Here is a 21688-nt window from a genome sequence, read left to right as displayed (position 1 = left end):
AGCCTTGTTTTGTTACTGTTGCCGTTGAGGTGAAAATAAGAAACCTAATTTAATAAACTAATTTTATCTTATTTGAAAATACTTTAAAAGTTTACTTAAATTTAGGTTATATCTATCATGACTTGTTTAATGACAGCTGAAATGAAATTTCTTAATCATAAATATTCGATTATTTTAAGATGAGTGACTATTCATCTGCCTTTCTGCTTTTTACTTAGTCACCACAATCATTTCTCCAACACAAACTGTGTTAAGGAAATGATAAATTTAATTATACATCCACACTTCCATGCCCACCTAAGAACAATGACCAATTTTGAAACCTATTTTAATGATAATTTTTCTATTATCATGCTAATTATACTTTTGAGTTGAATTTGGCTTGCTGCTTGAGGAAGAAGCATGGCATGATTTTGCAACCAGGGAGATGTGTCTGCAACTTCCATTTTCTTTGGACTCTTTATATTGTATTTTGAAGAGTGCACTGGCACTTGTAGAAAGAATGGGGTAGTGTTATGCGGGGCAATATCTAAAGCTATGACTTTTTGTTCATATTTTTTGGGGTCAGTGGATAAAGGAGAAGAATTTGCAATACAGTACATCAGACAATCTGACACAGTAAGCTTATCGTGATCGTTACATCATCCTACCTGCACCCCTCCCAAACAAACTCATCAATTTGTCCTTCAGCTCAAAGGGATTCAACAGTTGCAAACAATTAAGTCACAGGAACGAATGATAGCTTATCATTTATTCCCAGATCTAATTTGATCTTCAATTGGCAAGTTGACATCTCCATATTTTCAAAATAGCTTTTCAAAACCGTGCAGCTGTGCAATATTTCCCTTTCACAATTTGGTGCATTTTTTGTAACTTGCTAATGCAGTACTTTGTAATATCTGAAAAATTAGAGGTATTTACACAAAGTTGCTTCTGAGTAGATGTATAGTTGTGTTCCTTATGAAGGTATAATAAGTGGCTTATCAGATCTAAATTTATTGGTCTTCATTGGCTATCCTAAAATTTAGTAGCCATTCTGTCTCCCTTACTGTACCAGGTTCCATATCTAGTTTCTACCCTTATTTTTGATGATCTAATGTCTATGTGAATGCATGTGTTGAACACACTATGGTCATCAAGCACTTTTGTTCATAATTTGCACTTGGCTGGTTTATGAAATACCTAGCTTGCTACTTAAAGCATATTCTTCCTATTCTTTCCCCAGGTATATCCAAAATAGAACATACTCTGATTATGGTCACCCTTTAATGCCTACCAAAGTATTGGGAGTACAAATAGTAATTTGGTAATACAGAACTTGAGTATTGTTGAAAAAAGAGACATGTCTAAGCTTTTCGCCTTGCACTCATCAGGACAGTCAAGAATACCAATATAAGGGGGAAATGAAGAGAGTGCTGATTGGTTGGCAAGCGGTATTGTCATGGAGAATGCACCACTAATGGTGACTGATAGTTAACTGCCAAGCATTGTTTGAAATTTAAACCAGCTTGACCCTGATTGGTCAAGGCATTGCCCTGACGAATGAGTCAGTGAATGGCTGTCACTTATTTTGTTTAGCTGAAACAGGTGCAATGTATGTTATGTTCTTTCAATCTGCAAAGAACAGGGCCCTGTGTATTAATATATGTAGCTTCCAGAACACGCAAATGCACCACACTGCGAGCCTGACTGGCAATCTTAAATTGATTGTCAGCATCAATCTTAGCACATTGGGGATTATTTAGCATATGTTGTCCAATCGCGGAATCACATCTAACGTTGGACCCTTTTGAGTTTTGCAAGCACCGACTGGTTGGGTACAGTCTGTGCCATGCCCGTTGCGAACAGAGGCTGGGACATGCTGTTTGACACGATCCGCCAGTCTTTGGGACATACAGCCTACACACCTAGTATCACACTGGCACTGAAATTAATATACCACATTACTCATTTGTGTGAAGAGCGTCTTTTTGGCTTGACCATAAGATGTAGGAGCAGAAGTAGGTCATTCGGCCCATCGAGTCTGCTCTCCCATTCAAATGAGATCATGGCTGATCTGATAATCCTCAACTCCACTTTCCTGCCTTTTCCCCATAACCCTTGATTCCCTTACTGATTAAAAATATGTCTATCTCAACCTTGAATATACTTAACGATCCAGCCTCTGGTAAAGAATTCCACAGATTCACTACCTTCTGAGAGAAGAAATTCCTCTGCATCTCTGCCTGGGCGACCACTTACTCTGAGATAATGCCTTCTGGTCCTAGACTCTCCCACAAGGGGAAACAACCTCTCAGCATCTACCCTGTCAAACCCCCTAAGAATCTTGTTTTTCAAGAAGGTCACTTCTCATTCTTCTAAACTCCAATGAGTACAGGCCCAACCTACTTAACCTCCTCTCATTAGAAAATCCCTCCATATCCGGGATCAACCTAGTGAACCTTCTCTTGGATTGTCTCTTGACGGCAGCATCCTGTTAGTGGCGAATACCACTCGTGTTACTACTGCATAGTAGAAGCATGAAACAGCTAGCTTCACTTGCTCAAATCTTTAAGATACCTTTCCCTTCCAGGGTAATCTGAGGTAGATTAGGCACTTTACAGGGCTGAAAGTGATGGCCTTTGGCCCGTTCATGAGTTTGCGTGATGTACATACGAACATATGAATTAGGAGCAGGAGTAGGCTACTCAGTCCCTCGAGCCTGCTCCGCCATTCAATAAGATCATGGCTGATCTGAATGTAACCTCAGCCCCACATTCTTGCCTACCTCCGATAACCTTTCACTTCCTTGTTTATAAAGAATATATCTAGCTCTGCCTTAAAATATCCAAAGACTCTGCTTTTACCGTCTTTTGAGGAAGGAAAAGACACCCAACCCTCAGAGATTAGGAGAAATTTTTTTTCTTTGTCTTAAATGAGCGACCCCTTATTTTTAAACAGTGGCTCCTAGACTCTCCCACAAGAGGAAACATCCTCTCCATATCCGCCCTGTCAGACCCCTCAGGATCTTAAAGGTTTCAATTAAGCCACCTCTTACTCTTCTAAGTTTGTGAAATGATCTGATCAGGGTAGCCATTATCCTGCAGGATGCCTTTGATGCACCTGTATAAATTGTTGTTTTCCCCTTTTATAGTGGTATTCTTGTGAGTGTCCTGATGAGTGCAACACGAAAAGCTTAGACATGTCTCTTTTTTTCAGCAATATTGGGCGTACGTTTCGAAATGTATTTATCTGTTGCTCAAAGTCAACACACCACAATGGAATTCTATTCAATTTTACTATTTTGTATTTCAAGAAGAGGTTAGGGTTCTGCTCATAACCTAATTTAGTGTTTATGCTCTCAACCTGTGTCCAGCTGGTTTGCGTGGCCCAGGTTTTTTAATTGTCTCCGCCTGATGAAAAACTAGTGCTTTGGGGCACAATGTTACATTAATGAATCTATCCATAGAATTATACAGAGTATACAGCGCAGAAACTGGCCATTTGGTCCAACCAGTCCATGCTGGTGTTCATGCTTAACTCAAGCCTTCTCCCATCATTCTTCACCTGACTATCAGCATAACCCTCTAGTCCCTTCTCCCTCATACACCTTTCCAGCTTAAAATGCATTTTACTATTCACCTCAACTATTCACTTTCTAGGTAAAGAAGTTTCTCCTGAATTCCGTATTTGATCTCTTGATTCCTCTCTATATTGATGTACTCTAGTTTGCTCTTTCTCACGAGTGGAAGACCACTGCCTATGTTTTGCATCAATTCTGTCAAATTTTAAATACCTGTTCAGTTACTCCTCAGCTTCTCTTAAGAGAAAAGAGACCCAGCCAGTTCATCCTCTCCTGATGGAGATTATCTTGCTGTTCCTGGTATCATCTTTGTAAATTTTTTTTTTACCTTCTCTATTGTCTGTATCGTTTTTAATAGTGTCTTCATAGAACTCCAAGCGTAGTCTAACCATGGTTTGATGCACTAACAAAGTTTTTCTACTTTTCATTCTATCATTCAATAAACTCTAGTACGCACTTTGCTTTCATTATGGCTATATTATGTTACAACTTCTAGTGATTTACGTATTTGTACTCGTGGATCCCTTTGCTCCTCAACCCCACTTCGATTATTTTTCAGTATTGCTGAAAAAAGAGCGATGCTGTCGAAGTTTTTTTGTCTTGCACTTGTCAGGACAGACGCAAGAATGCCAAATTTCAAAGGGGGCAATTTATACTGCATGAGAGAGGGTGCTGATTGGTTGGCAAGTGGACTTTGTTTGTGGTGTTATTATGGAGAATGCACCAGGGAACTATTGTCCCCCACGCTTTTGTTTAACTCAAAAAAGGTGCAATGCCTGGATATGTTCAGGAAGGTACATTCTCCACAATTGGACAGCATTTGCTGAACATTCCCAAGTGTGCTATGAATTACACTGACAACTAATTTAAGGTTATCAGTTGGGTTTACAATGTGGCTCACTTATGCTTGCTAGGAGCTACATATATTCATATGCAAATACTTGTCCTCTGTAGGCAAAAGGAACATGTCCAGGCATTGCATATTTTTTAAATTAAACAAGAGAGTGGGGACAATAATTCCTTGGTGCATTTTCCATGGCAGCACTTCAACCGAGTAGAGTCGACTTGCCAACCAATCAGCACTCTATTCTCATGTAGCATAAATTGCTTCTCCCTTTGAAGAAACAAATTTCTTTTGCACCTGTCCTGATTGAGTGCAAGACAAAAAGCTTGGACAAGACAAAAAGTATGTTTCTCTTTCTCAGCAATGCTCATTTTCTGTACTACCAGGTGACTGTTTTATTTTTCAAGTGTTGCGACCTCTTGATTTTTCTTACCAAAATGTAATACCTCACACTTAGCTATGTTGAAACTCATGTCCATTCTGCATGTTTATTTATGTTATCTTGTAATTTGTTGAGTCCTAACCAGTGACTATCCCTCCTAATTTAGTGTCATACCCAAATTTAGAATTTTTTTATTCCAAAGCCTCAACCATTATGATCCTGGCACTGATTCTGGGGCACTCCAGTTTCCACTTCAGCCACTCTGAATAACTACCCTTTATCCCCACTCCCCACTTTGTCTTTCAGCCAACTATATTCCATTCTGCCACTTTTTTATTCTTATACGGGATGTGGGTGTCACTGGCTAGAGCAGCATTTATTGCCTATCCCTAATTACCCTTGAGAAGGTGGTGGTGAGCTACCTTCTTGAACCGCTGCAGCCCCTGTGGTGTAGGTGCATCCACAGTGCTGTTAGGGAAGGAGTTCAAGGATTTTGACCCAGCAGCAGTCAAGGAATGGTGCTATATTTCCAAGTCAGGATGGTGAGTGGCTTGGAGGGGAACTTCCAGGTGGTGGTGTTCCCATGTATCTGCTGCCCTTGTTCTTCTAGATGGTAGTGGTTGAGAGTTTGGAAGGTACTGCCAAAGGAGCTTTCCTATGATTCAGCATGATCTGATCTTATTCATTAGTCTTTTATGAATATCAAAGGCCTTTTGGAAATCTAGATGTCTACATATTAAGTGTTATCCTTGTCTAATCTCTCGTTTTCACCTCTTCAAAGAATTCAATGAGCATTGCTGTCTGACAAGTTACTCCCTTCCAAGTTTCCCTTCCTGACCTTCATACTAGCTGATATTCTAAATGGCTCCCTGTCTTTGAGTACTGTCCTTTCCCCCTCAAAATGACTGCATCACCCTATCCTCAAAAAAACCCCACAAATAAACACCTTGGACCTCCCTATCTTTGCAAATTATTGCCCCATTTCCAGCTTCCCATTCATGTTCAAAGTCATTGAATATGTCACCTTTCCCACAACTCCATTTTATATCTCTTTAATCTAGCTTCTGACCCTACCATGTTTCTACCACCTATCTCAACCTGTTATGACTACAACCGGTGTTAATTGCTGTACAAAACAAATCCCAAAGGGAAACTTGGCCTACGGGCCATAAACTTTCCTTCTCGTTTTCAGCATACAAAAAAGGATGTACCAATCTCAGCAGTAAGAGGTCCAGTAACACCTTTGGGATTTTAAAAATTAAAAAGTAAGTTCTTTTAACAAGAATAAAAGAAAACTTAAGCACACAAGATTACAGTTACACAATTAAGGTTAGTCTTACATAACATTCCCTAAAGCACACTCTATAATTAGTGAAACCCACAAGTAAACACCTTCCAGGCAACACTCCCTTATAGATGTCTACTACGAAATCCAGTAATATACACAAGGCAAACTGTTGTAGCTTCAATACAGGCATACCACATAACCTCTACCCTCTTCCACTCTGCAGTGGAATCCACTTAAGAATAAAACTACATGTTGCAGCCCAAAACTTTTCTGGCTTGACTGGATGGTTGATTCAAACTGCACCTCCTCCCAGTTCAGAGCTAACAGCTCTCAGCTCAGCTCCAGCTATCTCCATAGCTCCATCTCAACAGCTACCCCAGCTATCCATAGTAACGCTAAAATACCTTGTTCCCCTTTCATCTCTGGCCCATTGTTCTCACACCTCTTTGGAACTCCAATCCTTCCAAATATAAAATCTTTTATATCTCTATCTTGTCTTTGCTTTCAGGTCAATAAAATATAATAACACCACCACTATTTACCTATGGAACTCCTACAAGATGCAGTCCTGTATCTTGTGACCTCTGACTGCCCTTTGATATTCAAACAAACTTTCCACTTATCTAAAAATGCAAATGTTAGATTTAACCTATTTACTTGTACCCCAAACTTAACACACCTCTGCCCTTTTCATGTTTCAAACCCCCCCAAACAACCTGACTTCTATTAACTCAGGTTAATTAAATTACACACACGCAAACAGACATCCAGTCACCTTTACAGAATAACACAATATTCTTCAAAAATATTTTTAAAAATCCATTCTCGCTCAACCCTTCCTCTGTCTCTGACAGAATGTCTATTTGCTATCCTGCCATCAAACCATTTCCCAGGAAAACTTCAGTCCCTACCACAAACTCCATATCATTCTTTCTACCTTGTTGGTCACTGTCTCAGGCTGCGTTGGACTGTGCATCCCCTCAATGTCCTATTTGACCCTGAGCTGCACTTCTGACCCCATGTTGTCTGTATCATAAAACAGCAACTTCCATAGCTGTAACATTGCATGCCTGTGTATGTTCCTGCTAAGACCTTCAACTATGCCTTTTCCATTTTCAAACTCAACTATTCTAGTCCTCACCAAGCTTGCCCCTTGTCCTCTAGGCTAGTGATTTTCAGCTCATCCAAAACTTTGCTGCCCCTATCCTATCTTGCAGCAAGTCCCGCTTATCAATCATTCCTGTCCTTCGTGACATATGTTGGGTCTTCCTTTCCATGCCTCAGGTTTAAAATGTATATACTCATGCTTAAATCCATTTATGGCCTTGCCCTTCCTTAACCCTAAACTCCTCCAGCTATACAATCCTAAATCCCCCGTTCCCCTGACTGACCTGATGTACTTCCCTCTCTCACCTCACCATTGATGGCTCTCCCTTTAGCTACACAGGCTTGTTACGATCCAGTTATGAATTGTTAACATGTTAAAGAAATCTGAACGTTCAGCAATTAACTGACAGAAGTACACCACAGGATTTTATGTTTTTAAACAAAAACAAACTTTATTGTATACAAAAAGAAATTAAACTAAGCAAACACTACTACTTAACCCTGTAGCTTATGAATAAACCCAGTGCTACTTTCTATTTCCCGCTCTAGAGTTCCCTTGTCTTATGAAATCTTTAAGGTTCATTCACTTTTCCTGGGGCCAACTCAGAAGGTTCACAGCTCTCTGGAGTTTACTTTACTTCTCCCTAGTTTTCCAGCTATTTGCTAAGGTACAAGATTTCATGGTGGGGACCCTTCCATTAGCTTTTGGCAAAGCAACCCTCCAATTCCTTCACTAATCTCATGACTCTAGATTCTACAGCTCAAGCACAGGCCTCCTTGTGACCCCTGAGCAGTGGTTTAAAACATCAGAAACCATCCTTGGTTTCCAATAGTCCACTGCTATGGTTTCAACCAAGCTGATTTCGTCCAGAGCTCCAACTGCAAGAAAGTTAACTGCCTTTTATGGAGAAGGTTATTGTAGATTTTTTCCTTCCAGCTAAACAAATCTTCCAGTTGTTTTTCCCCTTACCAACTTTGTCTTATACTGAATACTAGCTCCCAATTGCAGGCAGTATCATGGACAATAGATCTAGCATTTACTCTACTTCAGGTGTAGATCTGGCTTTATCTCTCAACTTCCAAGGAGCTGCAAGTTGCCTAACACCCAAAGCTGACACAGTCTCTTAGCCGCATCTCTCGACCAGTCTTGCCTCCTGGCAACGCCTTACCTAATTCACAGAGATAACTTAAAACAAAGAATCTCACTAAGCTTCACCCATCTCCATGGCAATGTGATACACGGCCTGTTCTCAGGTAGAAATGCAAATTTGAAATTCTCAAAATGCAAACCTATTAATTCCAAAGCTTTCTTTAATTCTGAGAAACCACATGAATAACTTATCCTTTACTGGCATAGCTGCAAACATCATGTCTCCAGTCCTTTAGCTAAGTGAGTCCAACTGCTGTTTTATGATCTTAACTTTCTGGCTGTTAACCTCTTAAGTTAACACGACCCCAACCTTTTATGTGTAATAGACTCCAAGCTTGTTTGGATCGCATTTACTTCCAGGGTTGCTTTTACCAATTTCTCAATCAAATACCCCCATTTTGTAAAGTTCAAGCTTTAATTTCTAAAACTAAAATTCCTATTCTAAAACCAATGAATTATGGATTTGAGATTTGCAACAGGCCACATACTTTGAAATTCTGTCCCTAAGCCCCCCCATCTTCGAATCCTCAAAACCTTCCATCTCTTTAACCAAGGTTTTGGTTACCCATAATATCTCCTACATTGGCTTGGCATGTATTTTGTTTTTGGTTACATCTCTATAATTACCGTGGGATATTTAAAATAATATATAAATACAAATTAATAATCTTTGTGACCTTGGGCGTAAATTTACTGATGCCCATTTGCAATTAGATTTTGGAAATAAACTAAATTAGAAGAATAAGAGGTGATCTCATTGAAATGTATAATTCTCAAGACCTTTGACAGGATAGATGCTGAGAGCTGGTTTCCCCTGGCTAGGGAATTAGGCGCCAAAGTCTCAGAATATGGAGTCATCCATTTAAGAACGAGATAGTGAAATTTCTTCACTCGGAGGGTTTTGAATCTTTGGAATGCTCCACCGAGATAGTCAGGATACTAAGTCATTGAGTATATTTAAGACAAAACTCAATAGATTTTTGAATGCTAAGTGAACCAAGAGAGAGTGCAGGAAGGTGGAGTTGATGTAGCAGTGCTAGCATGATTTTATTGAACAGCGGAACAGGCTTGAATGGTCAAATGGCCTAATCCTGCTCTTATTTCTTATGTTCTTCTAAAGAAAGAGCTCCATATTTATTTCTTTGAAATCTGAAGGCCTATAATGTAGGATGCCAAAGTGTGAAAAGTCAATATAAGCTGGGAAGTTGCAAAGTCAATATATCTCATCAATACATCATTTGACTATCACAACCCAGGGCCACTGATGCCTCAGCTTTGCCGTCTGGCCAAGCTAACTTCTGGCCACTCCACCGTTCAGTATTGCACACAGTTTCAATAAGCTTCAAAATGTTCCAACCTTTCCAGGTTTGAAGTTTGTTACAGGGCATAATTGCACTCTCCCCTCTAACCTTACATGCTGCTCAGTCATTGTTTCAATGTTATTTATCCTGTCTTTTTAATTGCTCAACAACACCTTATTGCAAAATCATCTTGTGTCCCTCTGTGCATTTATCAGGATTGACTGGATGGTGACCTCTTGTGCATTAGTTTTCACATACTAGTATGTACTTTCTTGGAGTCATGATTATCATTAGTGTTTCATTCGCTGTAAATTTAGAAAATATGGAGCCAAATGTTGACTTTTTTTGAGATGCATTTTTTCCACTTCTACACTTCAGTCATCTGCTTCCTGCCCCCAGCCACAAATCCTCTTACCAAACTAGCTTGCTGAGAGTTGATGTTTCTGGTTTTTCAAATTTATTCTGCCTTGCTTTTCCATTTTTCACAATATTTGATTCCTGATCAACAGTGTTGTTTAACATTGCTATCTCTGACTTTGGAGGAGTGTAAATTAATCAAGTTGCTTCATTTTGTCGCTTACTTTCCACTGTAATTTAGGAATTCAGCTTCCCTGTCTTGAGGGTACTATCTATGTTGAACTGTAATGTCTATTGTGCTTTAAAGTTCACTAGAGATGGGTACTTTGATAGATGTGTTTACATTTTTTGAACTATATAAACCTTTGCATTAGCCCAAACCAATTGGAATACACTGACTCCAGTTGGAAAACCTTGTTATCAAGCTATTGGCCCTATAGTGCAGTGCTTGTAACCTGGGCTATGCCAGTTGTGTACTTTTTATTTTCTTTGGAGAGTAGACATTTTGTGAATTGAAAGTGTGTACTTTTTCCACCACAGTTTTTTGTATGTTTTTGAAATTCTCATTTTTATAATCTATCGTGGGACTTGCCTCAGTGCCTCCTTGCTGCATTTCATTCATTTGTAGTCAGATTTTGAGATAGTACAGAAGTCACAAGTTCACTTCAAGGACTTTGTTCTCCAGGAACATGGCACTCCTGATAGCAGTGAGGCTTAAGAGTTAAGATACTTAACGCCCAAGTTATTTATAGCAGATGGGTAGATTGTGAAGTATGTTGTTATCAGCAGTAACTTGAAACTTTGTCTCCATATTTCTGCATGGAATCCTGGAAGCATGCCACTTGAAGAAATCACTTTAATACTTACAGCAAGACCTGTCAATAGACTTTTGGGTTCTTTCAGGAGACCTTTGTATCAAAGGTTTTGTTCATGTGAAAGCATAACTTAAATCTTTTTTTAACAAGGGGTGTTTCATTTTAGCTGTCAAGTTAGATATTCAATTTTGGATCTCAACAAAATTGATGTACAGTTTTGTTCCATAGGTTGGGTTTCATTTCCCCCTGTCCCCTGCCAATATTCTCCTCCTCCAAAGATGCTGACATACTGGGATTAGGGTAAATGGACGCTGGCTGTCCGTGAGCACCTCAAGATGGTTGTTTTTCATATGTAGTTCCACAAAATGAATGTCATCAGACTATTTGACCATGCTTCAATGACTTACTGTTCCTATGGGAGCCAAACCCAATCCCCACACATGCTCTTTTCAGCAGCCGCCATTCTTTAGCGTGTGAAGAGGAGAGAATGAGAACTCCTCACTAGTCTAGTGGGTAGTCGGTGCCTTGTGTGCATTAGCCTTGCTGATTGGAAGATCACTGGAAAGTGTGTGTGTGTGTGTGTGTGTGTGGATGTTGTCTGGAAACATTGTGGCTGTCAATGATGCAATCTACTCGTATACTCTGCTGACACTCTCCAGTCATGCACGTGAAGGACAGTCTCTTGGATGGGGAACCAGAGGGCTGCTGGTATCTATGGAGATGTACTGTAGTTCATCAGTGCCTTCAAAAAATCTCGGGGGAAGGGAGAGCGATGAGATTTAAAGTTAAACGGAGAAAATGAAATTTTTTATTCAAATATTGATGCTTTATACTGAAGCTAAATCCGTTCACAAAAACTGTTATTTAATCCTCCTCATTTATGACCTACAGATGGTTTCCCAGCAGAAATGTATTTTGATACATGTAACTTGTCAAGGATGGTCAGTAATAAGTTGGCTTTCACTATAGTTTAAAGATTTACTAGTGTCTTGGAAACAGAGTTTAGTTACAGTGTGCTCCACCCTGTAAAGGAAACACTTAGCACTTTGCTCTAATTTTCTTTTGAAAAAGACCACAAAAAACTTTATTTAGGTGCTCTTTGCTTTTTTTATTCTGTAAATAAGGTACAACTCTGAAATTATGCTGATTTTTCCTGTGAAGAAATTTCCCTCTTGCCATCTGCTCGTGATTGTGGAGAGTACAAATAATTTTTACTTGAATTCTCAAATGTGCTGACATATATATGTATAGAGCGTTTGTACAATTTGATTGATGCTTACATGAGGAGTGCATTGATTCATCCAGAATTCTTGGCATGATTGCTTGTTTGACTTGAGCATTGTGGATCAAGGGTTGAGATAACTGGTTTAGTCTTGGTTTCTGCAGATGAGGAGAGACAAAGTCCTGCATATTCATGTTCATGTTGGTTGACACTGTTGCCAGGTTATTCTAAGTATCATGGGTGGGAGTGATTCTCCTCAGACTGTTGTAGAACCATAGAAAAGTTATGGCACAAAAAGAGGCTATTCAGCCTAATGTGCCTGCGCTGGCAGAAAAGAAAAAAGAAAAAAAAACAGCTGCCCATTCTAACCCCACCTTCCAGCACCTTGCCTTGTAGCCTTGCAGGTTACAGTACTTCAGGTGCTGATCCAGGTACCTTTTAAATGAGTTGAGAGTTTCTGCCTCCACTACCACATTTCGACTTAGTGTACACTAAGTGTAGCTATGCTAAAGCTTATAAAGTAAGGAATTAAGTCAGGTGGAATTATTTTTACACAAAGGATAAGTAGAATTGTAGGATACATTACCAGGGACTCCTTTGAAATGACAAAAATTAGTTTTGAGATAATGGATATATTTCTGGAGAGAGCTAGGATTGAAAGTTATGAGTGATGGGTTGTGGAGGTCTATGAAAAGGTACAGCTTTTTTGAGCCTGGTGTACTTATATTAACTAACAAAATAGGAATATATTGTAAAGAACATATCTTTTTATTTTCTGTTGGACTGTGGATTAAAATTACAATGGTTGCGGTTTGAAAGACATGTCCACTGGAACAGGATGAGAGATATATACAATGTTGCAGCCTTGGAACAGGTGTGTGTCATGAAAGACAGGATGGTGCCGGAAAGGAGTCCTGGACCAAGTGAGCTGCCTGACAACAACGTTTTAATTGGCTCATGACCAAGTGACCAGGTTTTGTGAGAGAGCAGTGCAGCAGAATAGCTCCTAGCCTGAAAGGAAAAAGACCTAAAACCCCTCTCTCCTGTGTGTGTAAGATTCCAGTAACCCTACAATAATTGCTAGCTGACCTTTTCTCCTCATCTCTCTATAATGTGCTCTCTCTCTGAAAAGCCCTGTCAAGAGGCAAAGGGAAAAATCCCTGTTAGAGATATTGAAAGGCAAGTGCTGAACCAGTGAACTAAATACTGAAAGTGCTGGAAGACCACCTCGTGTCATCAACAAGAACTGAAAGGAATTTGGAAGATGACAATCAAAATCAACTCTTTGAATCCTATACTCCGGAATTGGTGCTATTGAACTGTTTTATTCCACCCTTTTGTGTGTCTTATGTGTCTTGTGTGTGTGTGTTTAGGGATTTAAGAAGGGGTAGAGTTTAGGTTTTAGAGTTAGAAATGAGCAGTTCATATTTATTTATTTTGCCACTGGGTAACGACAGTTTGTTCAATAAGTTATTTACTTATTAAGTTTACAAACTTGGTGCTCGTATTCTGTTAACCTAAATTAAACAGTTAGGTAGAATTGTGGCAATCTGGTGTTTTGATCAGACTCTTTCACTTTTGTCGTGGCTCGCGGACAGTGGGGCTTGATATTACAGCGCACTCTCTCCAGTGAGTCGTGACAATACCTTGCACAGAGATTGCTGTAAAGTCATGATTTTATTCAGTAGCCGAAGGGCCAGTGTTAGAAATTAGTTTTGATTGTCTTTACTTTCAGCATTACATGTGCTGTTTTGTAACCTTGAATCAAAACATCAAATATGAAGGGGCGTTAGCTTTATTGGCTGAATATGTATTTGGGCAATAAATCTTCACTGAATAGCATCAAAGGCTAATAGAATGAAAACTAGGTAGCTTCTCTGTGGAAAGAAATACATTTTGCCAGGTGTGGTTTTCTATGAAGCACCTTGGCACGATTTTTCATATTTCCCTTTGATGCTACTTTGAGAAGTCAGCAACATGAGTTGAGGCTCGCATTTCTGGTCACAGCAGCAATGGCTAAAGGAAAATGCACATATGGATGTTGGGAGAGGGCAGGATCATGCCAAACTATGATGCTTCTTCTTTGCTATGATGCACCTCCTTTCGCCAGTACCTGGAGGTGCATTATAGCAAAAAAGAAGCATCATAGTTTGACATGATCCTGCCCTCTCCCAACAACCATATGTGCCACAACCCTTTGACCTTTTGTTTTTGACACCTTTCGCAATCTCTCCTTTGCCTCCACCCATTGCTGGCCTTCTATCCAGCTTCACCTGTTCCACCTCCCTTAAACAGTATATATTTCACCACATTTCTACTTCCCTTCAGCTCTGAAGAAGAGTCATACGACTCGAAACATTAGCTCTGTCTTTCTCTCCACAGATGCTGTCAGGCCTGCTGAGTTTTTCCAGCATTTTTTGTTTTTGTTTCAGATTTCCAGCATCCGCAGTATTTTGCCTTTATTATGATGCTTCCTTCGTCAAATAACCTAATGTTCATTGTCTTGGATTCTACATGAAGAATGGCTGTTTGTGCAAGATACAAGAGAGCTGCTGCTGAAATTGGATCCAAGCAAGTAGTGGTGCCTTTGAAAGAGGAGTGAAACAAATTATCTATGGGAACTATAAAGCAGAGGCTTCTTAAACAATGGAAGATGTAGCAGAATTGAGGATGCATAAGTTGTTTCTTGACTATGCTATGGTGATAGATTGAGTTTTGCTCTCAGTGGCAAACAAACAGTCTTTTGGTACACTTGAACTCTCTGACTAATTTGCAGTAAGTTCCAGTTGAAAATCCCATAGAAAAGCAGAGAACCAAAAAGTGCAGCACCCCCCACAGGATATCAAGGAGCTGTGTGAACAGGGCAAGTAACTGTGTATTCTCTAAACCAAATAGATTGAAGAATCATTAAGGCACAATGCAATGTTTGAACTAGGAAGTGTCAGAATATTAAATTTAATGTCAATACAGGTATAGAAAGCAAAATAAAGCAAGGGAAAGAAAGACTGGATTCAGACTGCTCTGCATGTAGAGCAAAGCACCCCAATAACCCTTGAAGAGCAACCATTATTCCATAACTCTGTTTTTCCATTTCTGACACCGGCCATCCAGTGGCTTCCCTGAAATTGCCAGTTGGTGAGGTGTGGTTCTTTTGGACCCTGGACCATTGGCGACTAGGAACTGGGTTGAGCTGCCCAAAATAATTTCTTGTAGGATTCTTACAAGAATTAAGGAGCTGTCTGAGACATGATGAGGAAAGTGTGTTATACAGTATGGGCCACTCCTCCCAAAATTTGTAAGAGCACATTGTTTTTACTCCTAATATTTTATCTGCTAATGTTCCATCTAGGACTTTTCCTAATGAGTTTATAGTCAGTATCCCTCTGGGAACCCTAAACTGCATAATGTTCTTTGTGTAATGCAGTGTATGTGAAACATTACAATTGCTTCACAAGGTGCATATTTTCTTTGGCAAAGGACAAGAAGTCCAGGCAATGCAGTAAATATGTTAGCATAAGCTTAGAAATTAAAATGCTAGTTGAGTTTACTTGTCTTTGCTTTTTGCAATAAATTTCAAAAAACATAGTTGGAAGGATGTGTTAAGTTGACAAACCCAAAAAATGCTGGAAACAAGCAGCCAGCATCATAAAGATAAAACTGATTAATTTTTGGACTCTTCAACAGAATTACCAGAAAATTATTTTCTTTTTAATTACCTTTTAGGTATAACAGCATAACTAAAGTGAAAATCAATGAAAGGTGATATATTCATTGTATTGTATATTTGTTAACGTGCACTGGTTACGATTTAAATCTTGAACACTGAAGCTCAGTTTACAACTTGATTAGGAAGTGCTAGTAATTTCTATAAATGATAAAATCAGACTTTGTCAGAGTTTTAACAGAATCCTAATAGTTTTGAAATCCTATAACATGCTAAGGTTTAAGAACTAGATGATTCTCACCAGCATGTTTTTGAATTGCAGCACACAATTCAGTTCATTATGCCTGCAGTGCTGCTAGTTCCGGAGATGTCTGCACTAATTCAATTTCTCCGCCCTTTCCCCATGCTATTAATTTCCAAATACTTATCCAATTTAAATTATATAGTTTCTTCCCCAATAGCCACTTGTGGTAAAGCGTTTCATGCCGTAATAACATTGCGTAGATAAATGTTTTCCAAGTTGCTCTTTCAATGGGCACCCTGGTTTTACCAGTTTACCTTTCATGATTTATTCTTTCAAAAGCTTTAAGGTTTGAGAAAGCGCTCTGGCTAGTTATTCCTAGTGCCCTCACTATATATTTAATAGTGTATCCTCACAATATTTAATAATGTTTGCTAGACTGTGACATAGCCTTTAACCTGCCAAACAAATTTATTGAGCGCTGGAAGAAATAAGTAAATGCTGGCAGAATTATTAAGCTTTGCTGTTTACTTGAGGGACTAGAAGATAACAAATAGTCATGACTATTGCACTAAATTATAATATATTTTTACTTAGTGGCTCATTTATGCTCCACACCTAAAGCTGCCTGGCCTAACCATCTCTCTGAAGGCTCCAAATGGACCCCTTCATCTGAACAAAGGCAGGCTGATAAATACCTTCAAAGAGTAATTGGGACTGAATAAATTCAAATAGCTGTTAAATTGAAATACTGTATTTGAATTGGATGGTGTGGTTCTTCCATCACATGTGTCTGAGCCAAATCTGCTAAGATCTGTAACATTTGTAATAAATAAATTAGAACATGGTTTTCTGCAAGTGAAGCTGCTTTTAATCCTTATGTGCCATGCCAGCCAATACTGTGCTTAATCTAAGCCAAAAATAGCCTTCAGTTTCCTAGAGGACATGAATCCTTGGCATTAAATTGTCAAAAACATGATGATCTCATTCAGGTTACACGGATGGCTGAAAGGGAATAATTCACTTCTAGATTTGGGTAACGAATAAATGACCTTGCCTCTTAACTTGTGCTATGCCCTTCTTAGTGCTTAAAGCTGACAAAACCCCATTACATCTTGTTGGTCAGCATTGATCTTGAACACAAAAATATACCCATCTCTCTTTCCCCTTTGGAAGCACTCCCCAAAAACTATTACTTGCAGGGCACTAATTTATTTGAAGGATTGTGATGACATCAACTGTAATAATTGTACTGTTTATAAATACCCCTGGATAATGTTATATTTCAGCATTGAAATTGTCATGCTAAGCTAATTAATAATACATTCCATATGCTTGAATTTTGTGTCGGGATTATTTGGTTTTTGACCCTCTTTTGTACTTCTTGTGATCATCTGTGTAAATAACTGGCAAGTCCACTGCTCATTTATGTGATGTTGCAATACTTGATCCTATAAGGAAACTTATTCTACAAATATTATGGGAATATGAAATGACAATTACTGTTTGCTAGTAGAATTTCAGTAACAAGAAGAGTGAGAAGCGTGGAACACGCAACAATAGACTTATAAATGTTCACTTTCTAAAGTTGTATTACTATCTGGGGAGACCTTGAATTGTGCAATACTAGGATATAACATAGGTTCTATCACTCGTATGGGTTTGGACGGAGGTTGAGGAGATCATTGAAGAGAATCCCAAAAGAAGTGTGTTGTACAGAATTGCATTTTTGCTCTGGTATTTTGGAGCCAATGTTCTAAATAAACCTATTTTTCACATTGGAGGTGCAGAGGGGAAGCAGAGGAAGATCAATTCTACAAAGATAGCCGTATTATCCAAGAGAAAATGTTGCTGAGCATGCGAATAATGGCGAGCATGTAGCCAATAAATCTGCTTCGACAGATTCATGTCAGTTGTTATTACTCAGATTATTTTACTGGTTAGAGATTATTCCACTGAGATTAGAGCAGTTGACTGAACTAACTAATTTCACCATATGTTGCTTTTATTTCAATCACAATCTGAAACTACATTCAGATTTAAAAAGTGTTATCTGTAAACTCAAGATTTCTTTTTCTTCCTTAAGCTTCAGATAATGGTCAGCGGTTTCAGGAGACTTGCTTCGCATTTGCATTGACACCTCAGCAAGTTCAACAGATTAGCAATTCAATGTAAGTAGTTAGATGTCTTTCTGTTTTGTATAGCTTGGTTTTAACTGACGAGTGGCTCAAGCAAGGATGTTATAGTTTTATGAATGCAGTTCAAAACTTAAATATCTGGCCTGTTTTAATTTGCCCAATAAAATAGTTAAGATGCTGAATGCGGATAATCTCTTGTTCTGGGCTTACATTTGGCCTCTGCTCCAGGGAAGAGAGGAGAGAAATCATTATTACTCAGTTTGAAGTGCAATTGACAAGACAAATAAAATATTTTGTGTTTTAATTTAATTTATACTGTTTAATGTATTTGCATAAATAAATCTATTTGAGAATTAAAATACAGTTTATGAAATTTTATGCCATGGTACAATCTGCTGATAAAACCGCCACAACCCCCTCCCCAATGTGGACGCCTACAATGAAAACCACCTAAGAACAAAAGGAAGCCTTTGAATCTGCTCTGCGATTTTGTTAGCCATAACACCTTTCAATCCCAATTCCCTGCCCTTTTTTTGTATCCTTTAATACTAATATTTAACTCCCCTTTAAATGCCTGTGTTGATTTTTGCATCCACAAACCTCTAGGACAATCATTGCACGTTTTCACAGCCTTTGTGTGAATATAGTCTTTTCTGGATTTGCTTTGAACCAGTTTAGCTTGATTTCTATTATTGTTCTTCCTTGTTCTGGAAAGAGTGATTCACTATCTGTCTTGTTATTTTAAATACTCCAGTCTCTCAAGCTCATAATCTCCAGGCATTTAACCACAGTTTATCCACATGCTGCTCAGCCCCTTTATCCAGGTATTGACCTGATGATTCATCACTGGACTTTCTCCAGGACCTCTATATGCTTCAATGGTGGAACATTGAGTGCAGTAGAGCAATTGAGGCTCGACCATCACTGTATAACAGTAGTAGTGCTTCCTTGCTTTTGCATTCTAAGGACAAAACAGGCTCAATATATTGCAAAAAGTGCTGGTCAGTTGAGCATGATTTCAAGATGTAATCTCTTGGGGTTTACATGATTTTCTAAACTGCTCCTGTGTTGCCCTGAATTCTGCTTTATCACTCCCAGACGTTTGCAACTCTGTATAACAATGCTAGCCAGCTGTCCCTTATCGCCAAGTTTTGAGCATCAACAACAGAGTAATTATTAGGTATCCATATCCTCAGTCTGCCACCTCCTCTGCAGATTATTATAGTTTCAGGGATCTAAGGAAAGCTGTTGAGTGAAATTTTCTGATACAGAATTAAAGATGATTGCTGTTCTTCAATTTGTTGGTTACTACTCGTTTCAATCCAAGTATAAATTCAATAGAAGAGACAGGAACTTATTCTGGTAATATTGCCATCTTTTTTAATAGCTCTGTAAAAACTAGTTTGGACTGCAGTTTCTGATGGACCATCGAGAAGCAAATTGTATGAATTATTCTATTTCAATACCCTTGAAGGCTATTTTGATATGTACTGTACAATTTCCTCTACAAATATAAATGTGAAATGTGTGAAAAATGTTTCCATTTTAATTAGGGACATATCTGGGACCAAGTGCGACTTCACAGTTCAGGTTCAGTTAAGGTAAATGCATATTATGTTTTTGACTTGTCTTCATTTGCTGTTCTGTTTACTGCTCTTTCTCTCTCTTGGGCAATTTTTGTTTAGGGAAGTAGACCGCATCAACAAATGTGCAGAAATATGATTTCATTAGATGAAGCTGGTGTGATAATCCTGCAGTAACGTTACATTTTGGGAGAAGTGAGGATAGCCATGTCTGGAAAAAATCTTTTTGACTCTGGTTTTATTCTTATATTTTTAAATAAAACAAAAGAGATTAGTTTCTGGTTTAATTCTTTTATTTTTAAATAAAAATAGAGATTAGTATTCTAAAAGATTTGATTCCACGAAAGTCAGCACCCAGTGCTAAGGTCAGTGTTAGCACTATGCAAAAATGACTTTGAAGTGGTATAGGGCTCAATCCTTTGAGTATGTGATTTGTGTTATAGTTAAATCAACAATGCTGTTCTGTTTTTTAAAAAAAACCTAATGCATGCTGGAATCTCTCTCCAATGGGAAACCCATGCATTAACAGTTGCTTTGTCACGGTAGTGCTAAGAACAGATTTAATGATGGCCACGTTGCTGTTCAGACTAGTACTACAATGTAATGCATGGTATGGGAGATATCCTCTTGTAAGTCACACCTTTTTGAAACCTTTTGTGTTTCCTGAGGATAATGTTTGAAAGCAAATGTCACTGGAGAAACAATTCAATGGTATTACTGGAATTGCTCTGAAAACAGTATAGAAGTTTCTGCTTGAAATTTTTTCATCTGTGTTTACCTTGCTTCTGTTGTGAATGTGGTGAGACTGTTGGCTCCTGGATAGCCTAATAATCAAAGACAGTACCTACATACAAACTGTATGGTTCCAGGTCCAATTCCCAGTCTGTGCTGAGTTTGTCATAGTGATTCTCAGCTGGGCAGCATTTAGGAAGCTACGGTTGACCTAGCTGCTTCTGGGTTAGGAAGGGAATTAGCACACCTGATTGCGATCCAGTGATCCTTGCTAGAAAGTGTGTAATAATGGATATTGGCTTCGGATAACATTGTGTCTGGCTGTGATCTTAGTGTGAAAAATCTGTTGCCACAAGGTTTACATTTCAAGAATGAATTCTTAACTGAGGTTAACTAGAGTGCTGCTTGCACCTCAGGATCCATGTTCTAAGCCTTCAGAAGAGATGGTGAGGAAATGTAAAGTAAATAACAGTGAAGAACAGGAGCATTTCATAAATATCCTTATTGCATCAGCCTAGTCCTAGAATATGGATTGTATTATGTGGCACATATTTTCAAAAATGTTTGGTATAGTTCTCTTACACTCTGGTATAATAGTTGTAAAATTTATCGTTCTTTGCTATAGAATGATTGACATATTTTAATAACCTTAAGGGATTCAGAAAGGTTAAGAAACTGTCTTAGAATTTTCCCAGTACTGGATGCTGTGTATATTGAGGTGCTGGATGACAAGGCTTGACTTCCTGCTGAGACAATCATGGCGTCCTCAGTATAGCCAGTCAAGTATTGGTTAACAATTGCAGGTCAGAATTGCTGGAGATCATTTGAAATTTGTAATGGATCACTTTTTCATTTTCAAGGTTTTGTTTATCAGAAACGAGTTGTCCACAGGAAGATCATTTCCCACCGAATCTCTGTGTGAAAGTAAATGGAAAAACTTGTAACCTTCCAGTAAGTATTAAAGTAATTGATCTTCTTGGGTCTGTCTTTGCCTCATTCTTTTTGGAGAGTTAAGTAACTTTTTGATTTTATCCTAGGGCTACCTACCACCAACCAAAAATGGTGTTGAACCAAAGCGACCTAGCCGACCAATCAATATTACCTCACTAGTCAGATTGTCCACGACGGTGCCGAACACTATTGTGGTTTCATGGTCAGCAGAAATCGGAAGAGTAAGCTTTTCTTCATCTTTACAAAGTAATGAATTGCAACAGCACAACACATTACGGCTCAGATGCTGGGTTTTGTAATACTCAGGAACAGATTTTGGAAGCCCTGTTTAACTAAAATGAACCTGGCCCT

The 21688-nt window shown here is 38.7% G+C and overlaps 1 protein-coding gene across 2 annotated transcripts in view; it reads left to right on the top strand.

The window, feature by feature from the left end:
• The window catches only part of pias1b (protein inhibitor of activated STAT, 1b), a 136424-nt gene that overhangs the window by 77022 nt on the left and 37714 nt on the right, over window positions 1-21688 (top strand). For both annotated transcript variants that reach the window (XM_078530070.1, XM_078530071.1), the window contains exons 3-6: window positions 18020-18104; window positions 19625-19672; window positions 21247-21337; window positions 21424-21558. In XM_078530070.1, coding sequence (XP_078386196.1) covers window positions 18020-18104; window positions 19625-19672; window positions 21247-21337; window positions 21424-21558 — 359 coding nt within the window. The remainder of the gene's footprint in view (window positions 1-18019; window positions 18105-19624; window positions 19673-21246; window positions 21338-21423; window positions 21559-21688) is intronic.

This window comes from Cetorhinus maximus, chromosome 26 (assembly GCF_964194155.1).
Source record: "Cetorhinus maximus chromosome 26, sCetMax3.hap1.1, whole genome shotgun sequence".
Taxonomy (NCBI): Eukaryota; Metazoa; Chordata; class Chondrichthyes; order Lamniformes; family Cetorhinidae; genus Cetorhinus; species Cetorhinus maximus.
Note: the sequence above shows the minus strand (reverse complement) of the source record. Positions and strands in the feature narration are given on the sequence as shown.